Source organism: Enhydra lutris, unplaced genomic scaffold (genome assembly GCF_002288905.1).
Source record: "Enhydra lutris kenyoni isolate GAN:26980312 unplaced genomic scaffold, ASM228890v2 scaffoldscaffold5, whole genome shotgun sequence".
In the NCBI taxonomy this organism is placed as follows: domain Eukaryota; kingdom Metazoa; phylum Chordata; class Mammalia; order Carnivora; family Mustelidae; genus Enhydra; species Enhydra lutris.
Window position 1 is genome coordinate 50300979 of NW_019154089.1, and position 22480 is coordinate 50323458.

The window sequence follows — 22480 nt, forward strand, 5'->3', positions numbered from 1 at the left end:
CTCCAGTGGTGAAGAAGGAATTCTTTCTGGCTCCCGTGTTATTACTTGATTAACTTCACGGTTTCTTAAATTTACCTTTAATGGGAAAGTGATCGCGGCAAGGATCACACACAGGAGACATGTATAGTCTGGAGGCTTTGTGCCGTGCTTCTGAATGGAAACTGTGTCCTCTTGCTCTAGAACTTGTATTTATACAAAGCGGACCACCAGGACGGCTCTTACTGATGTTACTGTGACGGACAAAAGCTCCCGCTAACTGAGCACATGCTATGTGCCAGTCATAAATCCTCACACCATAGGATGTACCCATGACAAAGGTGCTGTTATCCCCTCATTTTACAGAGAATGAAAGGGAGGCCCAAAGCATCTCCTCCCCACCTAAGACAGACACTTTCTTTCCTTCTATAAAATGTATGCATGGGGAGAAGGGGAGAAATCTACAGTCTCTTTTCTCATATGTAAATGCCTGGAGTATTTCAAATAGGCCTTAGCTATACCCCAGGGCCATGACAATTAATAGTTTAAAATATTACATTTTTCTTACGTGATTTTGGCTTTCATTTTCGAAGCCCTTCATAAGCCCTTTACATGTCCAAGTAATCGATTAGGAATTGTCTAGCTCATTTTTTGCCCTCTCATGTTCAAAGAAATGACAAATCTTTAGATTATTCTTATTGTAACTGCTATTTTTCCGAAGCCAGAGGGATATACTTTGAGGTACAACACTTACTGTTCTTTTATTTTAAAGGCAAAGGGACCTTGTCGGTGATGGCAGCTTGTTGGCCTTAATGATGGTTAAGTTCTATGTTCCACCAACTACATTGGTCAATAGGTTGGGGAGGACGCTGCCTAAGGAGTATGTAACACGCCACAGAGCCTGTCACACAGAGGAGGAAGTACAGCCAGGCAGGTAATGTTCTGTTTTTCTGGACTTAAAAATACTTGTTTGATTTTGGATATAAATAGAGTTATTAGTTTTCTAAGGACAAAAGGGCTCCAAAGTTCTTTTGCCCTTGGGAATGTTTAGGCAGAAGCTGGACAATGACTTGGAGGAGATACTGCAAGGCTGGTTGGATCGCATAGTGTTTCCAAAGTGGAGTAAATACAGTGGTATTCATTTATTCTGGTGGGACAGAAATCCCTCTTTAACGAACAGTAAATCACATAGTAAGAAAGTCATTCTTTTCAATTCTCTTTCAGTTCCTGTGTTACAGGAGCGACTAGTCTTATTGTGGTACTAAATGCATTTAACACCTCATCAATACCACCCCCTCTCCCCACCAGGCACCTTTTTAAACAATGAGAGCACAGGTGTCAGGTTCTCAAAATCTTTGGCAGGCAATAGTAGCAATCCAGAATTTTATTACATTGTAATTTATTATCTCCCTCACAAGACAAGTAACAGGAAATTTCTGTAATGATTTAAAGCACTGGAAGAAAAGTATGTTGATTTCAAGAACATTTTAAGGAAATGAGAATAGGGGCATTAGCCATATAACTTTGGGATGGAGGTGCCGTGACTCAGAAGGTCAGATCTGGGATCATGTTCCTAAAATCAAATGTCTTTCTTGTTGCCCTGGTTGCCCTCCCTTGTACCCCACTTCCAGAATTGAACCAGGTACTCCAGATGTCACATGACGGGGTTGGGACACCAACCTGGACCCAACACTCCACTCACACTGGCTGGGTTTGAGCCAACTGCTGTATCAACTGCAACAAACCAGTAGCTCAGAGGAGTTCAGCCTGTGGTCACCTAACAGAGGTCACCTAACAGAAGGCCAGCCTTACTCCCTCATGGCTGGAATTGGGATTTGCTTAAAATATCGTGTGATTTCTGGGCAGCTCTCCCTGTCTAACCAACACACTTCCTCTTGGGGATTGTATCTTTGTGTTCATGTCTCTCTTGTGCCTAGCTTAGTGTCTGACATAGTAAGAGCTCAGAAAATAGCTGTTAATGAATGAATGAATGAATGTTGAAAGATAACCTCTGTCCATCTTATAACCTCAAGTCCAGAGTGCCCTGCCATGGGCCACAGACACTGGTCCCACTCTACTGCTGTTGGCCTTCCCCCACCTGTCCCCTTTTACTTTCATTATACCCAATTCCACAGAGATCGCTGGCCAGGTGATGCTCCCCACTTCCTGAAGGCCAGAGACACAGGCTGAGGTAAGTAATTGAGGAGGAATGCACATTTAGATGAGGAAAGAAGACAGTACTAGGTTTTCTAAAAAGATGAAGGAGGAGGTGATAGTTATGTCTACACGGCACAACCTGAAATGGAGTTTAATTATTATCTAGTAAATTCAATCAGGCTAAGCCAGCCAAACCAACTCATATTTCTGGCGTGAAATACCTAGTTTAGCTGCCTGGGCTGACCAAATCAATAGAGATCGGCGCCAAACCTCTATTTTATTGAGTGGTGTGTTGGCACCAACTTACTCTTCTTGTTTAAAAACACAGGTACTTGAGTACAAATCCAGCCATCGGCTTGCTCCCAGCTTCTCTGGCAGCTCTGGAATGTTAATACACACTGAGGATATTTGGAAAGACTGGAATTTCAAATTTGGGAAGAGGAGAACATGGCTTATTAGAGCTTTAGAGCTCCAATTCACAAATGTGGATGTTTCAAGTACGAAAATCTAACTTAGATTTCTGAGTTTAAATAGGACTTTAATACGATTAAATGTGCAGAATCTTTCAAAACAAAATACCTAATCCAACAAATGCAATAAGGGCTTTGTGCATTTCAACTTCCGTCTGCAGAAACTCTGGGACTTTTGACTTGAAAGCATTGAGTCTGTCAAATATTTTCCTCCTGGGAAATATTTCTAGGGGAGCATGAGCCCTGAGTTCTGATTCTGGTGTTCCTGCCAAGTGTGGGAAAGATCAGCACAACTCTGACACAATATGGTTATACCCAGAAGATGGAGAGGAGACATTTTCCAATCACTATTTGCTTAGGTGGCAATAAATGTGGTGTTTAGTAATATGTCGAGTGGAGATTTGGCATGGAACCGCCAATAGTTGAAGAGGGCCATAAGGGAAACCCAGTGATCTATGGGTGCATCCAGTTAGCAGGCACCTTACAATGAATAGCACCAACGTTCAAACCCGAGTGCCTATACTGGTAGCCCAAGAGTTGGTTTGGGCCAACTCTTTGTTGATGAGCTTTGTTTGGCTTGCAGTGTTTTGTTCTGTTAATTGTATCAAGGTTGGAAAATCTGGAGGTTCTTAACAATTTTTAGGCTTCTGGACTCTCTTGAAAAGTCAGCAGATTTGGGCCGCATTGACACATGGCAAAAATGTTGTCTCTCGTCTACACTATTCTGTGGCTGGATCCCTTTCCACTTATCATCACGCTTGTGCCTGTTACTTCTCCTGTCAAAGCAAACTATTTCTCTGTGTCCATGCCTCTATCACAGTAAGAACACAAAAAGTAGCCTTAAAGGGCAGCTTCATAGTTATTCATCCCCTGCTTGGCCATGGGAAGCATTTGAGTTTGCTTTTCCATTCTAAAATAACAGTTCTGACTTGGTTCCCTCCCTAGGCAACACATTCTCCGACACTTTCTCCACATTCTCTAGCATCTCCCAGCATACATGGGGGTCCTCCAGGGGTGCATGCAATTTTCAGAAGTTCCCCCCGCCTCGTTCCCATTGGGTCATATCCCTCAACCTCTTTTTGGTTTGGAATCACTGTATTTAAAACCCTGAAGGAAAGTCTTATTGAATCAATTGTTCATTGTAATTGATCATAACTATCCAAAATACTATGTAGCTTGGAAATTACTGCTTTGAGGTTAACATGTTAAAAAGATCTTTGGCAAACTAAATTATGTCCCTTGTCTTAACACAGTCCCAGAAAAGGGCTGAGACTCTTTTCATGGTCCCAAGTGGCAGCTTCTCCAACTTGCAATTAGGTCACATTTTAAAAGTTCATTTAATATTGGTTGCTTGCAGTTTATAATTCCTTTCAGTATTATAAATGTTTTAGTTTTTCCACGGTTTACCCAGAAATTTCTTTTTCACCATGCAAAGGGATTGCATCATAGTGGTTTTTTTTCCTGCAAAATTATTCAATGAAAGCTTGTATTCCTTCAATAAAGTTGGTATACTAAGTATTAGGAAACATCAGGAAAATCCACTTTGAGGTAACTGTCAAGTAAGATTGCTACTAAGGGGAAGTAGTATTTTCTCTAACTGTACCAAATGAGGGCTTTCCTCTTAGAGTGACACAGTGGGTTTTTAGCACAATTACCAGAAAGCAGAAACCTCTGAACCCTGGTCCCACCCTCGAAGAGACAGTAGAAAGGAATTCAGAACCCCTCAAGTTTGTGTCCAGGAAGATCACAGTGACTCAAGTCAGATGCCAGCCAGGAGGGATGGGGAAGAGGGACAGCCTGATCCACTAAATAAAATGGTGCATGTGAGTACATTCTGTCCTCTCAGTGCTGTTGCAAGAACTTGCTTCCCAGAAAAATATCACTATGAGGATAATAAAATGAGAATGTGAGCTCACATCAACATCAATCTAGCTTCTATGATAAAAGCTGGGGCTGCTATGGTTATCCCTGGTCAGCAATGGGCCAGGGCACTTTGGTAACAGCACCCCCCATCATCTTGCCTCCATGATTGTTTTATGGGCACTTCCTCCTCCACTGGGAGACTCGTGGACAGGCAATCACTTGTTTAAAGACCTGAACAAGTGGAAGCCAGTAGAGATCCACGAGGCCATGGGGGAAAAGTTGACATAGCTCCTGTCCAAGGAAGGCTAGCCCTCCCAGGCATGTAGTAGTCAGAATCTTGCCCCATGACTTTTTAGTTGTGCTATGAAGTTCTTACTACACAGAGATCTTAAAAAGAGATTATAAATATCCTTGAGAACTCCCTGGGAGGGGAAGGGAAAAGATGCTCAGAGCCAGCTCACATAGAGGGGGAGTGACATGGCCAAGGAGGGACAGTGAGCCAAGGGTGGAAAATAGACCAGGGTCAGTAGTACCTGAGTTTTGGGCTTTAGCTACAAACCCAGAAACCATCCTGCTGGGACAGTGTCTATAGACATTCTTTCTTCATGTCAGAGATGTGCTGTGGGGAAAGAGAAGAGTGGGCAGGAAGGAATGTCTAGTAACTTTTTTTTGCAACTTCTTGGCTCCGTTGGCATTCACCAGTCACAAGACACAAATGACTCTTGAAGCACTTCCCATGCAGGAGTCAATTGCTAGCTTACTGCCACAGAAAATAGCTCCTACCCCGCAGATCTTCCACTCGTTGAAAATCCAAGTGTCAATGGACAAAATATCTAGATGGGGAACTCTTCCACCCCCTCCCTGTTCTCCCACCAGCGTAAAAGGTAACGGGGGTGGGGGACAACCAGAGAAGGAAATGACATCATGCGGGTTCACCAGGAAAAGATAAAAGTGTTGGTGGCAGCAGAGTTGGTGAGTGTGGTGTGGGCATTACCTCTTGATGAGGCTTCCAAGAAGGCTCCCGCTCAAGTCCTGGTGGCTCTGAGAACAAGCATTCTTGCATCAATAGCTAATAGGCTGTCCAACCAGATGTTATCTGGGTGGGATAAGAGGGTGAGAAAACAGACCTGTTGTACGCTGTTGTCAACTAGATCGCTGTGGTCAGAGAAGGCTGGCTGTGTCGTGTTTAGCAGGGTGCCTCTTGTAGCGAGGCAGACCAGATTACGTGGTTGTTTAAATCTGTTTCCTCTTGTGATTGGTAAAATACGAGAGTTATAATCATTCATGCATTACTAAAGCCTCCTTTCCATCATTCTGAAGGGACTTTTTTTTTTTTTCTAGAACAGAGCATGCATCCAGCAGAAACCTAAAGTGTTTGCTTTTCTAAGCGATCTTTTGCAATAAGCAGACTTAAAAAAGAACCACACTGCACATGGTACCTGTGACGAGACTGGAGATGATAAGTGGTAACACGAGCATCTGTAACATTCGCATCAGAAGTTCCCCAGGAAAAGAGAAGTACTTGACTTCCCGGTAGCTCATTTTGTAGGGTCGGAGGGTAAATCCAAGGATGGTACCTGAAGTAGGGGGAAAACGGAGAAAATTGAGATTTTTAAAAACTGAAGTTTAGTCATAGTCCTAGGGAAATGAGGAACGATCTGGGGAAATGAGGGATGATTTGGCTGGTGGTCACTCCTGTCCGATGGGAGTACATGTATTTAAGCAGCAAATATTTGTGCTGCTTTAAGAGCAAGGGGTATGCCTATCTCTTGGGTTGTAGTCTAGAAGGGTCTGGCTGAAACCAGGGCTGTCAGCAGGCCTTGGAGAAAAAATGTTACTGGCTTCAGCAAATGAAAAATTTCTTTGTCTAACTTGAATGCAGCGAAATCCATTTTGACATGGCTCAGTACAGAGTTACAAAGATAGGGGCATAACTAGGAGACAAATCATGTAACCATGAACTAAGCAATATAGAAAAAACCCCTCATAATGAATTTCCTTTGTAACAACAGATGTTAGGACTGCTAGCATAATCACTTATAAAGGGTGGTGTAATTTAATTTTTTTCCCAAGTAAAAAAATTCCTCTTGTTCACATTGTTAATCCATTTTCATCATCTCCCTGTCTGCACACCATGCTTTCTGTCTACATGGTCTCGGTATTACCTTGGCAACTGTATTGTACAGACTCGTTAGTTGCTGGCAAAAGAAGACTCCAAAATGAGCAGAGGCATTTTTTTCCAAAAATTTTCCCTGAAAACTTTAGGGGGAGTAAGAGAAGGAGAATGCAACTTTCCCCTTAATTTTCCTTCTGCTCCTGAAACTTTAAAATATATTTTAAAAATAACTTTATCTGTAAATTAAATGATGCACCATAGCTTTTGAACTGTTCGGAAATCAACAAATACATTGAGGAAATTTACTCTCTTCCCCACCTTTCCCTAATTTACTTTCCTTGCCCAAGAAAATGTACTTATCCCAATATTGTAAATATTTTCAAAACTTCTGTCTTGCCATTACTAAAACATGTGAGTTATAGAGAAACACTGAGTTATCTAGAAGTTAGAGGCTGGGGAAGGGAGAGAGAATACTGAGCAGACATGTTTTTCCAATGGAAGCAAGCAGTTCTTTAAAGGAAACTGAATCACCCTGACTTCTTATGAAATGGGCTTCTTCTTTAAGGAAATGCACAAAGTTCATTTCAGTTGTTACAGCAATTCCTTTCATTTCTTGGGTGTCAGGAACCATGAAGTATCTATCCATTCTTTGATTATGTGCTGTGATGATATTCCAAGTAAGAGTCTGAATCTATGTGACTAGGAAATCTGGCTGATCCGGTTTTCAGGGTCTTTAGGAAAATATTTATCGTGTTTTCCCAATGCAACAATAATATGTTCAAGAGAGAAAAGGTGATCTGGGAAACACAGAAAAGAGAGGCAAAAGCCTGCCCCTATTGGTTCTACCACTTAAACGGCAAATAGTTAATGCTCACTGAGCTCTTGCCATACGCCAAGTATTGTCAATGCGCTACTTGTGTTGGTATAATTAACCATCACAAAACTCCTCAGGGGTTGGAACTATCTTACCACCGTTGCACTGATGGAGAAACTGAATCACTGTGAACTTCGAACTTGCCAGATTCCAATAGCTATTCGATACCAAAGTCAAAAAGTGACTCAAGTGACAGAGCTTGGATTTAAACCCAGGCATGTGGACTCAAAGCTCACATTCTTGACCACCTCACAGACTTCCAACCTCTCCAGTAGAGCCAAACAACCACTGTTAGTGCTTCTGTGAGTTTCTTCCTAGAATGTTCTCATACAGAGCTAAATGTATGGAAATCACACAGAATATACTTTTCCATATACAGTCGCCATAAGCATTGCTTTTAGCCTCCTGGTATCAGATCCAATGATTGTACCAAATTTACTCAATACTTCCTTTGTTGTTGAATAGTTAGGTTGGTTAACATTTTTTCACTTTCATGAAGAACACCATGATGAATGTATGAAGGCTGTTTTATAACTAGGAATATTTCTTTAGTGCAGTTTAGAGAAAGGAAACCAGCGCATTAAAAACTATGATGACCTTGATCAATGTTATCAAATTGTTTTCCCAGTGGGTTGGCCCCTCAGTTTAATGCTTTGTTAGTGAATGAAAAGGCTTTAGTATTATCTACCTCTAGGAGCTTAGAGATTTGTCATAAAAAACTGTTAGACAAAATTTGAGAATTTGATGAGTAAATAGTATGTATTTTTTATTTCTTTTCAATTTACTTAACATCTAATGAGGTCAACAATTTCTCATAATTATATATTCTCCAAGCATTTACTAAATCTTAATAGTTGAAGACTTTACGTGTGTGTGTGTGTTGTGTGTGTGTGTGTGCACGCGTGCGTATTTGGTTATAAATTCTTTGCATAATAAAGATAATTACTCTTTGTCTATATGTAAGATATTTGCTCTACTTTTCTAATTTGCTGGCCATATATTACTCTAAAATATACAGGTGTTTTGCATTTTTATTAAATAAGGTTTGCACACCTTTTATATTAGGTGATTTCTTCAAGAGTTATAAACTTTAATTTCCCTCCTCCTCCCAATTTAGATGAATCTTTTAATTCATTTTTCCTTCTTTGATTGTTTGCTAGCTTTGTTTTAAAATATTGAAACTTTAATCTTCTTTGAACTTGGTTTGGGGTAAGACATTTAATTCTAATTTTCAGTGTGCATTATTCCACACAGTATCATCAACAGCACATAGGCATTACAAAAGGTGCTGGTAGTATCTATTTCTTTCCCGCCTGTTCAAACAAAGACCAAGTCACACTGAAATAGCTGCTTCATCTTATAATAAGTAGTTAAACAAATATTTATGAACCTTACTTTACTTCCAATTAAATGTAATTTCACTGGAATTGACTGTTTTCTGATCTTTATTTAAATGCACTTAAACACTTGTCATTCACTTATAATGATGTAAAATGTGCACAATAAATACAAGAAACTCATTTTGGTCATCTGGAATTTGACCATATCAAGATACTAGGAATTTTAGATATCTTCCAAATAACAATTTAAGACTGGGCTTGGTTTTACAAGTTCATTTCTAAGTTGGCTATTTGTTATTAGAAATGTATTTACTCAAATACAACACTGTTTCCAAGGATGGGTAGGATCCTGACTAGTCCAGAAGTTATTTATTAATTAAATTATTTAAGTTATCATTTAGAAAAAGAAAATGGTAGAATAGCTGCTCACCCAATGATACAGGTTTTAGGAGCAAGAGACAAGCCAATGTTGATGAAGGAAGGGGATTAAATTTCTAAATACTAGGTGCATTAGATCCCATTTCCCAAAGTCTAACCTTGTATTCTTCTCTCTACACCCATATCCAGAATCTCTTTCCCTGGGAGCTCTGTGTACGTTCTCTCCTCTCCCCCTGTCCAATTCCACATTCATCAGTGCCGCCAATTTTCATCTAGGCGCTAGGAGGGAAAGTAGGCCCACTCAGTGAATGAGTCCTGGGCAGTGGTGAATGATGTCTTTCAACTCCAGTCCACCAGGTAGATGTCTAACCGAGCAGCAGGAAAACAGCCAGGGAGAGGGGCAAAGTCTCAAGAGGTGATGATATTTTTCTTCTGTTTTTCCAGTCAACAATCTTCTTGTTTGGAAGCGTAGTCCTGGCATCAGCTACTCTAGAATGTCTCAGTTTCTTTACATTCTCCAATATGGAACCCCCGTTTTCTTAAAGCTCTTCTTTATAGTAGGGACAGCAGATAGGAGTCCCCATTTATTTCTTCATAAGGGATAGTTTCAGGTCAAAAGCTTTGAAGAGAAGAGTTATTTAGAGTGACAACACATTGCAAATACTCCTTGAATCAGTTTTGCCCCTGACTAAGCTTTGCTCTGTTTACTATCTCTGGGTTTACCAAGTGAGCCATTTCTACTCCTAAAAAAGAGGAGATTATATGGGGAAGGGGAATACTTATTGAGCCCTTAATGGGCTCCATGGTGGCCTGATTCTCATCACGACTTTATGAGGTAGCTATTATCACGTCTATTTTTAAAAAAATGAATATACCAACTGATGCTCAGAAGCTTGCTAACCTGCTCAAGGCTAACAGAATTAGTAAGGGCTTGACTTGGGAATTTTAAAGAAAAGCCAGAGCACTTTCTACTATACTCTAATGCCTCTTGAACACAGACATATCCTTGTAGCCTGGGCCTGAGGACAGTCTGCTCCTGGGTCTTTAGCATTTCCAACCCCTGAACTCTGGAAGCCCTTGAGTAATGATTTTGGATCTGCTAGAGATGTCCCAGAGACACCCAGCACATGCTGAAACCCATCACAGGTCCCTTTACTTGTTGAGGATCTCACAATAAGGTTATCATAGCACTAAGTCACTGTTGAAAATGGTTCCACTGAATCCCTTTTGATGGAATGATTGAACTCAATTTGCATAAAGTTTATTAATTAAAATAGCTTGCCGCTTCAGCCCACTTCGCACATTGTAATCCTTGGAAACCATCAGTAACAAAGCCAGAAAGGACATTAAGCGAAAACATGCTTCAGGTCCCCATGTTTAAGGACAATCGCTAGCCATCATCGACTACACGCAGGATACCCATCCCTCACGAGAACACTGCCTCACAGAACCACTGAGGCCAGGACGAGTATTACCCACGCCTCACAGACGAAGAACTGGAGTCACTGAGAGGGTCAACTGCCAAACCTCACTGCTGGTACAGGGTGGGGCCACAATCAATGCAGAGAGCGGTCCAGCTGCCTCCCCAATGCCAGGTGAATGGCTGAGGTGGGCTTTGCGCCCAGGCTGTCCAGCTCCAGAGCCCAGACTCTCACCCGCTATGCTGTACTCCTCACCTCTCAACAGCCATGGTACTAACTTAAAGCGCCCAAGTTTAGGACACACTATCTTGCCTCCCTTTTCATTCCATTTCGAATTAGTTTAACTAATAACAGGGCCTGAGGTGAGCAAAGATTTTGTTGGTGTTACTTAATGAAGTCAACATCCAGCTTTTTTCACTTCATTTGTTGAATGAATAAACAAAAGACATTTTTGTTTTCTGGATTTTGCTCTACCAGGCATGAGAGGTGAAGCCCTGGTGGTAAGGTCAGCCGGCCGAGGAGCAACCGCTTTGAAGGCGAAGACTGGTTTTTGGGGGTAAGCAGTTCAGGTTCCTGATGACACAGCCCAGCGATGAAACAAGTCTTCCGGAAACATCCTCACATCCTGGTGTTCAGACTTCTCAAAGCCCTCTATTTTCTGCCCTTCCCACCAACTAGAGGTCCCAGGGCGAGGGTGGCCTTCTTCATTGTGGTGAAGCTGCTCTCACAGCCTCTGCTGAGCAGAGGACTCTGCACGTCCTTGAAGTGCATTGATTGAGGTTCCCAGAGCTAATAAAAACCTTGATGGCCCGATCTTTAATGCAAAAGAACAGATCCTTTAGTATTGATTACTCTGCAAAAGTGACCAGAAAAATCAGAATAGCCTCCCCATGGGCTTAGTTAGAGCTGAAGTCAACTTCTCAGTTTGCATCTTGTGGCATTATATAACACACAGATGTCACGATTCCACACGGACTGCTCATTCTCAGTCAACAGTCTTCTATCATTCCTGTTTTGGTATTTTATCAGATTTTTGGAATCTAGGAAATATCATAACTGGAACATTGAAGGTGATCAAAATGAACCGTGCTGGTTGACTGCGATAAACAAAGATGCATTTTTGTTTAAAGATGTTCTCCTAATACAAAAAAAGCTCAAGAAGGGAGTCCTTCAGGGATTCGATGTTTTCCCTAGAGAGTCTACACAACAAACACTTCTTTGGAAGATTAAATATCACTTCGCTTTTCTAAACTAAGACACCAAGTACACATTAGAGCCTCAGAAAGAACACACCACCACAGGCTTCCTTTTGAAAGCCAGACACACAACAGCAAGTCAAAAGCTAAAGACGTCTTTAAAGAATTTGGCCCATATTTAATCTGATAAAATGAATGAAAATATGAAGAAGCCAGAAAATATGTAACAGCAGAAAAATGAGGCACAATTTGAAATAAAATTTGGACCAATTCAACTTTTAACTTTTGATAAATGTTGGAGTTTGAAATAGTAAAATTTTACTCAAGTTCCCCTACCGTATTTCCAAACTATCACGAACAGATTGGCAAGAAATCGAAACAATTCCTTCTAGAATTACTGCTCACCGTACAAAATTCTCCAGAAAAAGACAAGTTGCCCCCAAACAACTCAGATCCAAAGGGAATCTAAAAGTAACAGTGGCACTGATCTTGAGAGGAAGACTTCGCATTTTGGGGCCACCCTATGAAAACTACCAAATGTCCACCCAGGGTGAGCCAACTCGCGCTTCTAACATTGACACTGCAAACCAGTCAGCGGACATTCAAGCTCCTACCCAGAATAAGCTCGGCCTGCCGATCTTTAGCCACAAAGCACACCATGCTGTCCACTCGTATGCAAGATGGCTCGAGGAAAACAATGATTTCAACGTTTCTGTTGATAGTGCACACTGGTTTCATGCGACCAAATACTACTATTTCCCGGGTAGGATCTTTTCATTTATGTAGCAACAATAACAACAACAAAAGACCAGCACTACTTTGTCTCAAGGCTACAATGATCAACGTAGGAGGCAACAAAAGCACAGGACTGAATCCGCCACCTTCGCCAGGTTCTATTGGTTAGAAGCAAGTCACGGGTCCCACCCACGCGCCACAGGTGGGCTGTCCAACATGCAGAGGTCTTTCAGCCTCTTTGTCAAGCTGCTTCTGGTGTGGTGTAGACACATGCATAGAGAAGATGCTCTATGGTTGTCTGGCGAAGAATGATGCTGGGATTGTAGTCCTAACGCTGCCTTTAACTTTTCATGTGATCTTTCCTAGGCTTCATTTCCAACCCCCCCCCCCCCCCAATTTATAAAGGAAGAATGCTCCGAGATTCAAACATCACACTCCTTCTTGATCCGGCCTATTACATAGCCTTCCAACTCGTCTCCCTGCTTCCACTGCCGTCCTAGAGCAAATACCCCCACCCCCACCCCCATACAACCCAGAGGTATTTCAAAACCCAAGTCAGAGCATTGTTTCTCTCTGTCCACTCATGGCTCCCCACATCACTTGGGTAAAAGCCCAAAGCCATGTGATGGCTGCACCTGGCCTGCTTCCCCAGCTTTACCATATTCAGAACTCACTCCCTCCCCGCCCTGTTTCAACCTTGCCTCCTCATGGTTGCTCCCCCATCAGACACGATCCTGCTTTATGAGCCTGGTACTGGCTCTGCTTCCTGCCGGGGACACTCTTTGCAGAAGTTCCCAGGTTTACTTCCAGACGTCGTTCCAGTGTCCTCTTAATGCCACTCACCCTGAACTTTCTTCTCCCTCTGGTGACTTTGTTTGAGGAGGTCTTATCACCTTCCAAAACACGATATAATTTTCTAATTTTGTGTGCTTGCTTTCTCTTGTCTCAAATGTAAGCTCCAAGAAATCCAGGTGTTTCTTTCTTGAGGTATTTGTTTTTGTTCACCGACATATTTTAAGCCCCTGAAAAAGTGCCTGACACATAGTAGGTGCTCAGTATACTGCGGATGAACAGACAGTGTGGCTCAGTTCTCTTTCAGATGACGGAGCCCACAGTGCTGGCCCCATCCAACACCAGCCCCCCCACCCCGCCCCTGCCTCACAGCTGCACGCATTTACCGAATGGAGGAGTTCGGAGGAATCCTGTAGCTCGTGCTTCACAGTAAATCCCGTTCCCCACGTGTTCTGTGAGCCCAGTAGCCCACCCGCAGGAACCCCCCTTCCTCCAATCCGTGATTTCTCTCTCATGATTTGTGAAACTGGGTCTCAACCGAACCACGGTTTCTCATATTGCATAGGTTTGTAGATTCACAAAGGAGGACTGAAAGTTCCTGATTCCTGCTTCTCCCACAAGTCTTGTTTTTGTTTTTGTTTTTGTTTTGAATATGAAGGAGAGCAGTTGTGAGGCTATAGAAAGATCATGGACTGAGATTTCAGAGATGAGGCTCTGGGTCTGACGCTGCCAGCAAATGATGCTGGTACGTACCTGCCTTAAAGGACTGAATCGTCATATCAAACCTGCAGGATTTAATACCACCCTCTCACAGAGGAGGAGACTGAACTCTTGAAAGAGGAAGCTGCTTGGTCTAGACGACAGGGCCAGTGCCTGATGTTGGCAGAATGGGGTTGCAAACCGAGGTCTGTCCATTTCCACAGCCCACCTCTTCAAATCACATCATCTCCTTGGAGTTTTTTTTTTTGGTCCACAAAATGGGAAGCATAGATCAGAATAGGCAGTATCTAAAATCCTCTTGAACTTTAATATTCTTGGTGAAAGGTTTTGAGTTTAAAAGAACCATATATATACATCTATCTATCTATATATACATACATAAAATAAATCTTAGCCGTTTTATTATGAATCTTGTTTCTTCTCATGAATTCTAAGGTCCTTGATAAGGCATAGAAAGGCATTGTTTAATACGTCAAAAAGTGCTTTGTCAACTTGGCCGTCACAGTTAGCATGGCAGGTAGGCAATAATTATTCGAGGGATCAAATAGAACTTTCTATTTTAGATCTTGGCTAGCTTGTAGCCCAAGCTGGAGCAGTCATGAGTCCGTCTCATGCAAGCCTCTTGAAGCCGGTGGCATAAAGTTCCTTTACTTTATTTTTACAAGAAGGGCAAGGGCGTAATGGTGAATTTACCTGCCCAAGGGGTCTGCTGCTCCCGGTCTTTGGTTTCACCCCAAACTTCCAGGCATTTCCTGGAGAGAAGCTACTCTGTGGGAGGCAACCTTTCAACCCTCCCCCACTCCTCTGTTCCCACATCCTTCAGCGATTTGGGCCCGGGCTTGGCTCATTCTTTTGTGCTTTGGTATTTCCTGTTGCTGGAGGTGGGAAATACCTGCTCCAGCGTTGTTCTACCAGTGGTGCCCAGAGGAACCAGCCCTGGGTCACTGATGCAGACATGTCCACATGGCAAGCAACTCGGAGAATACAACTCTGGCAGAAGAACCCCAGGAGTTCTGAAAGCCTGCAGCCTTCTCCCTAAAATGGCACTAGCACAGGCCATGTGAAATGGCACTTAAATTTGCAGATAATCTTGCAGGTCTTTCAAATGTCCAATCCATTGTCATTTAAAAATTATTCTATGTAGTGAAAAGAAGGGCCATCTGTACCCCAATGTTTATAGCAGCAATGGCCACGGTCGCCAAACTGTGGAAAGAACCAAGATGTCCTTCAACAGACGAATGGATAAGGAAGATGTGGTCCATATACACTATGGAGTATTATGCCTCATCAGAAAGGATGAATATCCAACTTTTGTAGCAACATGGACGGGACTGGAAGAGATTATGCTGAGTGAAATAAGTCAAGCAGAGAGAGTCAATTATCATATGGTTTCACTTATTTGTGAAGCATAACAAATAACATGGGAGGACAAGGGGAGATGGAGAGGAGAAGGGAGTTGAGGGAAATTGGAAGGGGAGGTGAACCATGAGAGACTATGGACTCTGAAAAACAATCTGAGGGTTTTGAAGGGGCGGGGGGTGGGAGGTTGGGGGAACCAGGTGGTGGCTATTGTAGAGGGCACGGATTACATGGAGCACTGAGTGTGGTGCAAAAATAATGAATACTGTTACGTTGAAAAAATAAAAAATTAAAAAAAAAACAAGTTATCATATAAAAAAATAAAATAAAAATTATTCTATTAAGATCATTAGCATCTGTTGCATTCCTTTCTGGTAAAAAATAAAATAGGGTTATGAGTGAGTAGAAACTGTAAATGCGGTTACAATTCTGGGGACGTATCCCACAGATATACTTTACCTGGGGAAAATAACTTTTGTACAGGATTACTCATTGTACCATTTAACAAATATATCTAAGGTTGGAAACAATCTAAATGCCCGTCAATTGGGAATTGCTTAAAGGGATGATGGTACACCCATCTAACACACCCCCAGGAGAGAGAGATGAGGCTCTTTACGAGCAAATAAGGCACCATGTCCAAGGTATATTGTATAGTTAAAAAAGGAAGGTGTAGGGGCGCCTGGGTGGCTCAGTGGGTTAAGCCTCTGCCTTCGGCTCAGGTCATGATCTCAGGGTCCTGAGACTGAGCCCTGCATCTGGGCTCTCTGCTCGGCAGGAGCCTGCTTCCCCCTCTCTCTCTCTGCTTGGCTCTCTGCCTGCTTGTGAACTCTCTGTCCAAAAAAAAAAAAAAAAAAAGATCTTTGAAAAAGCAAGGTGTAAAGCAGGCTATATACATTATGCCAGCATTTGTATACAAAAGGCAAAAAAGGGACAGGTATGTACTTGTTTTTATACTCATAAAATAATTCTAAAGGCACACGAGAAACTGATAACAAGGTATTTATATCCTTTTGAACTTTTTATTTTGGGCAATGTAAATGTATTTCATAAATAAAATGACAAAATAAATAAGCAAAAAAATTGGCTCGCTTAAAAAAAAAATCTGAGTGAATTCAGGCTGTTTGCCTGGCTCCATCTGAGGACCATGTGACTCTTGATCTCCGGGTCATGAGTTTGAGCCCCACGTTGGGTGTAGAGATTAGTTAAATAACTGAAAACGAAACTTGATCAAAAAAAAAATCTGACTGAATTCCAGTCTACATTATTTCTGTTAGATGGTTGGATCTTTCTAAAAAAGTCCCTTTGGGTCTGGGTTAGTTTCTCCTCAACCTTGCTTTGATTTGCTTTAACAATGAGTTTACTTAATTTGGGCCATGGAGAGGAAAGTCACTAGCTGTGCTCGGATTTCTAGTGAGTGGATCACTTTCTGACCAAATAGTTCTCTTTTTTCTGGAGACAAGGAAGCGAATCTGAAAAAACTTTGCACTCAGTCATCATAGGATTACGTCGGCTTCCATGCATTAGCCCTTGCAGTAACGAGTGCACCAAAGCTGCAAATTCACCTTGTAAACCACTAGGCAAAGGTAACATGCTCTTTCATCCTCCATCCTACTGTGCAAAGCATTGCAATGGCAAAACTGACAGAAGCCCTGGGAAGTCTATGGAATCTCAGCTTTTTTTTTTTTTTTTAAGATTTTATTTACTTATTTGTCAGAAAGAGAGAAAGTGAAAGAGAGAGACTGTACAAGCAGGGGGAGTGGCAGGCAGAGGCAGAAGCAGACCCCCGCAGAGCAGGAAGCCGGATATGGGACTCGATCCCAGGACCCTGGGATCATGACCCGAGTTGAAGGCGGATCCTTAACTGACTGAGCCACCCAGGTGTCCCCGGAATCTCAGCTTTTTTATATGGCTATTTCATTTGCCTTAAAAAAGCAAATCCAAGAGAACAAAAAGAAAGAAAGAAAGAAAGAATACAGCTGTGGTTATAGGCAGTCTGTTAAAAGACTCACAAGTTCGTTCTCGATCCATCTTTCACCATTCACATTCAACAACAAGCTGAAGGCAGCGGCAAGCACATGGACGCTGGGGTTTGGCCTTACTTGCTTTAAAGATGAAATTTCCAGGGATGCATTTGTCTAAAAGGATGAGAAGGACAGCAATTGTCCGTCTCTCATTAGGGACAAATGAGCTTCATCTTACAAGATTCTGAATGGAAAGTCTCTCACTAATAGCCCATTGTTTTCTCTCTGGGAAGCAGAAGTGGGCTGTGGCCGGCAATCATTGTTGGAGAACTGGAGAAGTCTCTTTGGGGTACAAGAAGAATGGAGGTGCCCTTTCTGGAGACGGGGACTCAGTCTTGAAATTCAAAACTTGAGGGTGCCTTTTAACTTGCTGCTCCTCCACTTACTTTTGAATCTTTGATAGGATACACGGAGTGAAAAAGGAGTACTTTGCCCCCCCTTGTCTTAATTCATCCAGGGAATATCTTCCTTTATCTGGTTTTGGGGATTTTATTCTCCTCTTTTTGGCTTCAAAACCACTTGAGGACCTCTCTCGACTGGGCATAGTGATTGATGGGCATATTTTTGGGTTAGGGAGTAAGCAAGCACTGGGCAACTTTGTTAGCACGGAAGCTTGATCCAAAATTCTTCATTTTTATACTGGGCGAACACAATGGCTAAACTTTTGTGCTCTTGGCGTTGTGTTTCCTCATCTCACAGCAATGAGCCATCTCTCACCTGCCACACCAAACAGCTGAAGAATGGTAGCACCCAGTGTTCCATAAATAGCAAGTGTTCCAACACCTGGAATGCACGGCTAGGAGAGGATGGTGCTTCAATTCCAGTTGCCTTTTCCAGGAAGCGTAGGCTCTTTCCTGCCTTGTTGGCTCTATAGCAAAAACAGAGGCTCGCAGCTTTTCTCCTCTGATTTATGAGGGATGGGCAGAAGACTGCCCGGGAGAAGTGCCTTCGGCAGGGGCACACCTCATCTGTGGGCTCCCACACGGGTTACCCCACCCAGAGTGCAGGAATGTGACAGTCCTCAAGAATTTAACGGGAGAGAAGGTGGCTGCTTGTGCACGGGACAGACTGACTAGACGAGTCGGGAGATCAAGGTTTAGGATAAAGTTCCCTGCAATCGTACAGCGTCAAGGAGTGGAAAGAAAACAAGGGTGTGTTTGACTCCAAACGTTCTGCTTTAGAGGCAGGCGAATCAGATTTTAAATGATAGAATTGTGGGGTTGGAAGCAGACATTAGTCCAAACGTGAGTTGCTGAAGAGGAAGTCTGTGGCCCGGAGTTGTGTCCGGAATCATAAAGCGAGTGAGCTGATGGCAGAGATGGGTCGATAATCAGAACCTTCAGACTCTCGGTGCTTTCTCACAGGCATTCCGGACAACAGCGACCACTGCTCGGGAGGACTGACTGGCCCTGGACTTGCTCTGCTAGACAGTGCACGGGGCAAACTCTTTGTAAACTGGAGCACCTCAACGATGCAAGGTTTTATTACTGCAGGTAAATGTTCCAAACACACCTGCTTATTGGATAACCTACTTAAAAGAGAAACAAATTTGAAGTTCCCTGTTTGGTTTACTCATTATCTGAACGAACAGGAAGAAAACAGCAAAGTAAAATCCAGAGATGATCTTTGAGTGACATTAAGTCCTCTACCCCTGTACCAATTCTCTTAGGAACGAGCACCACTCCTCCCAGATTTCCAGAACCTCTCGACTAGCCCGTCCTGACTCTGATAGGGGTGGCAGGTAATGGGCAGCAGACCCCAACACATTGGAGAAAAGGGAGAAACCAGGGAGGTGGGGAAGTATCAGATTGGTCTCAAGTGGTAGGAACCAAAATTGTGTACTTAAAAAAAAAAAAAATTGAAAACATTTTCTCAGCAGCTCTCCTAGCCAGAGGGAAGGGTCTACTGTCCCACACACCCTCCACTGAGCAGCCAGTACTGTGATAAGTACTGTCCCTGGGGGATTACTTTCTGCTTGGCTCAGGAGGCCAGGTGGGTGAGGGACAGATAATGCAGTATCACTTACTACAGCCTTTCATCTCAGCCTTTCAAAGCCCTTTACAAACCACTAAATCTCTTCCTACAAGTCTTCTTGGCCCTCTTCTCTAGCCAAGGAAATAGAAGCCACTTCTCCTAGACCTCAACCAGGGGGCCATCTTCTCCCCTTGCTGGCCTGTCTTCCCCACCCCGCTGGCTCTCAGGTCTCTAGCAGACTGCATCATCAAATCAGTGTATATTTTCACCTGGTGTCCCAGCAAAGACGCAAGCAAAAGTTGAGGGGTCTATAGTTTCTATGGATATTCTACCTGCCAAGCCCTCAAGGAAATTATTAAAGGTTACATGGTTGTAAGTGGCGGGACTGGAATATAAATCTTGGCAGAGAGGTGTTACAATTATTCTATTTTACATGGAACGAGGCTCAGTTCCACAACTGAGGACATAAACCTAAACTGTCAGACTCCAGATCCCATAGCTCTGATCCACTCTCCAACACTGTCCTGGACGACACCCCCACGACAGGAGGCAGCTCCCTGAAATGCTATTCGAGAATGAAATTGAGGGCCAGGATCCAAGTGGGCCGTGAGCACATGTCAGGGAGTTATTATTGCTGTCCCTGACCATTTTTTTTCTGTATTTCTGCTCCCCGGAGGAGAAAACAACACGGAAGAAAATCACTAGTCCCTACACTCTACCTTGGTGTCCCTTCTCCAGAGCAGGGCATGGTGGATCCATGGCTTCTGAGTTCATGAAGCCTGGCCCCAGGAGCTGAGCTCTACAGCACCAGGGGACGGCCTACCCCAGAAGCTCTCTCTTCTCATTTCTGGGGAGTGTTGAAGAAACCATAAATCCCAGCCTGGAAATCTTTCACCTTTCTTTGGATTCCTGTTGTTCAACTGTGTGGAGATGCCTGTCTCTTGGTAAGCAGACAGGCTGCCCACACGGGGGCCACATGGGACCCGCACCCCTAACTCCGGCCATCGGCCCCTTTGGTCCCATTTCGCATCATTTCAGGGCGGCAGCTGATGGCTAACCACATCACTAAAGCTGTCTGACTGAACTAACTGACTTGGCTAGATAGTGTGTATGTGTGCAAGGCACACAGTACCATTATGGCATTTCTGGGAGATTCACAGAGAAGGGCCCTGGAGTTAACACTGTTCTGAGAAGAGTCTCACTTACAGTAGCTTCAGCAGGAGGACAACTTGCTTCACGATCATCATTCGTTTAAAACTCAAAGACAGAACCTACTAGAAGACAGACCCTGGTTCAGTCTCCACATCAAAATACCTTCAAAATTTCCCTGCAGAGAGAGCCTATTGAACTCTATGTCTGTTGTGGCATTCGCATCTTAAAATCAACACTTCACCCTTCCCATTCTTGCCACAGTCTTCTTCCTGTATTCTACCCGCACTGGTAGCACTGGCACCCGCAGTCACCAAGTCAGAAATCGGAGCAGCGGCCTGCCGTCCCGCTCTTCCGCTAATGCTTGGGAGCAAGCCGCCGACCGAACGCAGGGCTGCCTCGAGCACTGCGGTCCCAATGTCACCCCTCCGTCCCCTCTTGTCCTTGGGTCAGAACACACCCTTAGCTAACTGATGTCATAAAATAGGAAGGGACATGTCCCGAGGGCAGGGACCAGCTCTCAGAAGAGTGGATAAGAGTCTAAAAGGAGGACCACGATTGGTCGATTTGAGTCCCAGTCAATAGGCATCAGCTGCAGGAGAAGTTTCTTAGCGGCTTCCTTATCTGGGACAGGAGAATAAGAATACCTCCCTCCCTGGCTTGTTCTGAGAATTAAACCGAGCTCCTGTGTGAACAATACTTACAACAGTGCTTGGCACACGGTGTAAGGGTCTGCGATGCATATAATAGGTGTAATGGTAGATGAGGAGACCGAGGCTCAGAGCAGCTCAAGGATCAAGGCCTGCTCTAGGATCATACAGCTATTAAATCGTACAGCTGGCATACCTTTCATCAAAAGCCACACCCACACTCTTTCCCACCACAGGATACATCTAGGACCCACGTGTTTCTTTGTTTTTGTTTTTTTTTAAGATTTTATTCATTTATTTGAAATAGTGAGAGAGAGTGCATGAGTTGGGGGGCAGACGGAGAGGAGAGAAAGAAGCATGCTCCCTGCTGAGCAAGGAGCCTGATGACGTGGGGCTCGATCTCAGGACCTTGGGACCAGGACCTGAGCCGAAGGCATACGCTTAACTGGTTGAGCCACCCAGGCGCCCACCCCCCGACATGGGTGTTAATAAGAAAGCACAACCTCTAAAGCATCAACACAAAAACCATATATTATATGGAACAATATGGATAATATGATCTCACTTAAAAAATGTTTAGGGATTTAAAAATTTAAATTTTTAAATTTAATTTTTAAATTTAAATTTAAAAACTCCCTGTTACTACCTCTGAACCTTGCCATTCCTTTGTCATTTCATTTTATCCATCTTTCCTACTAAAAGACCTAAGGGCAGAGACTCCCCAAGGCATAGCATAGGCCAGATACCCAATATTCAGTATTGGTTAAACTGCTGAATAGCCTTGAATCTTTAAACAAAACCACACATTTGGGGCACCTGGGTGTCTCAGTGGGTTAAAGCCTCTGCCTTCGGCTCAGGTCATGATCCCAGGGTCCTGGGATCGAGCCCCACATCGGGCTCTCTGCTCGGCAGGGAGCCTGCTTCCCTTCCCCTCTCTCTGCCTGCCTCTCTGCCTACTTGTGATCTCTGTCTGTCAAATAAATAAATAAATAAAATTTTAAAAAAAACCACACATTTATTTAGTAGACAGAAGATAAGAGTATACAATACACGAGTGTGGTAAAAGCATTCAAATCATACAAGCACTTATTTAGAGGAAAGTAATATTCCTTCTATTCCATTACCAAACACCCAGCTCCCACATCCCAGAGGCAGCCACATGGCCGGTTTCTTGTATATCCTTCAGAGATATCACTGACGTCACTGAATTATAGTGCAACTGACATTCATTGCTGAAGAGTATTAGGGAATGGTGGGAATGCTTTATACACATTTAGTCAGTATGT

At 43.2% G+C, this 22480-nt stretch overlaps 1 protein-coding gene across 3 annotated transcripts in view; it reads right to left on the reverse strand.

The window, feature by feature from the left end:
• The window catches only part of LOC111140916 (solute carrier family 1 member 3), a 77216-nt gene that overhangs the window by 49006 nt on the left and 5730 nt on the right, over positions 1–22480 (reverse strand). For 2 of the 3 annotated variants that reach the window (XM_022493175.1, XM_022493177.1), the window contains one exon: positions 5906–6043. The exons of the other annotated variant lie outside the window; for it this stretch is intronic. In XM_022493175.1, coding sequence (XP_022348883.1) covers positions 5906–6043 — 138 coding nt within the window. The remainder of the gene's footprint in view (positions 1–5905; positions 6044–22480) is intronic. 3 annotated transcript variants of the gene reach the window in all.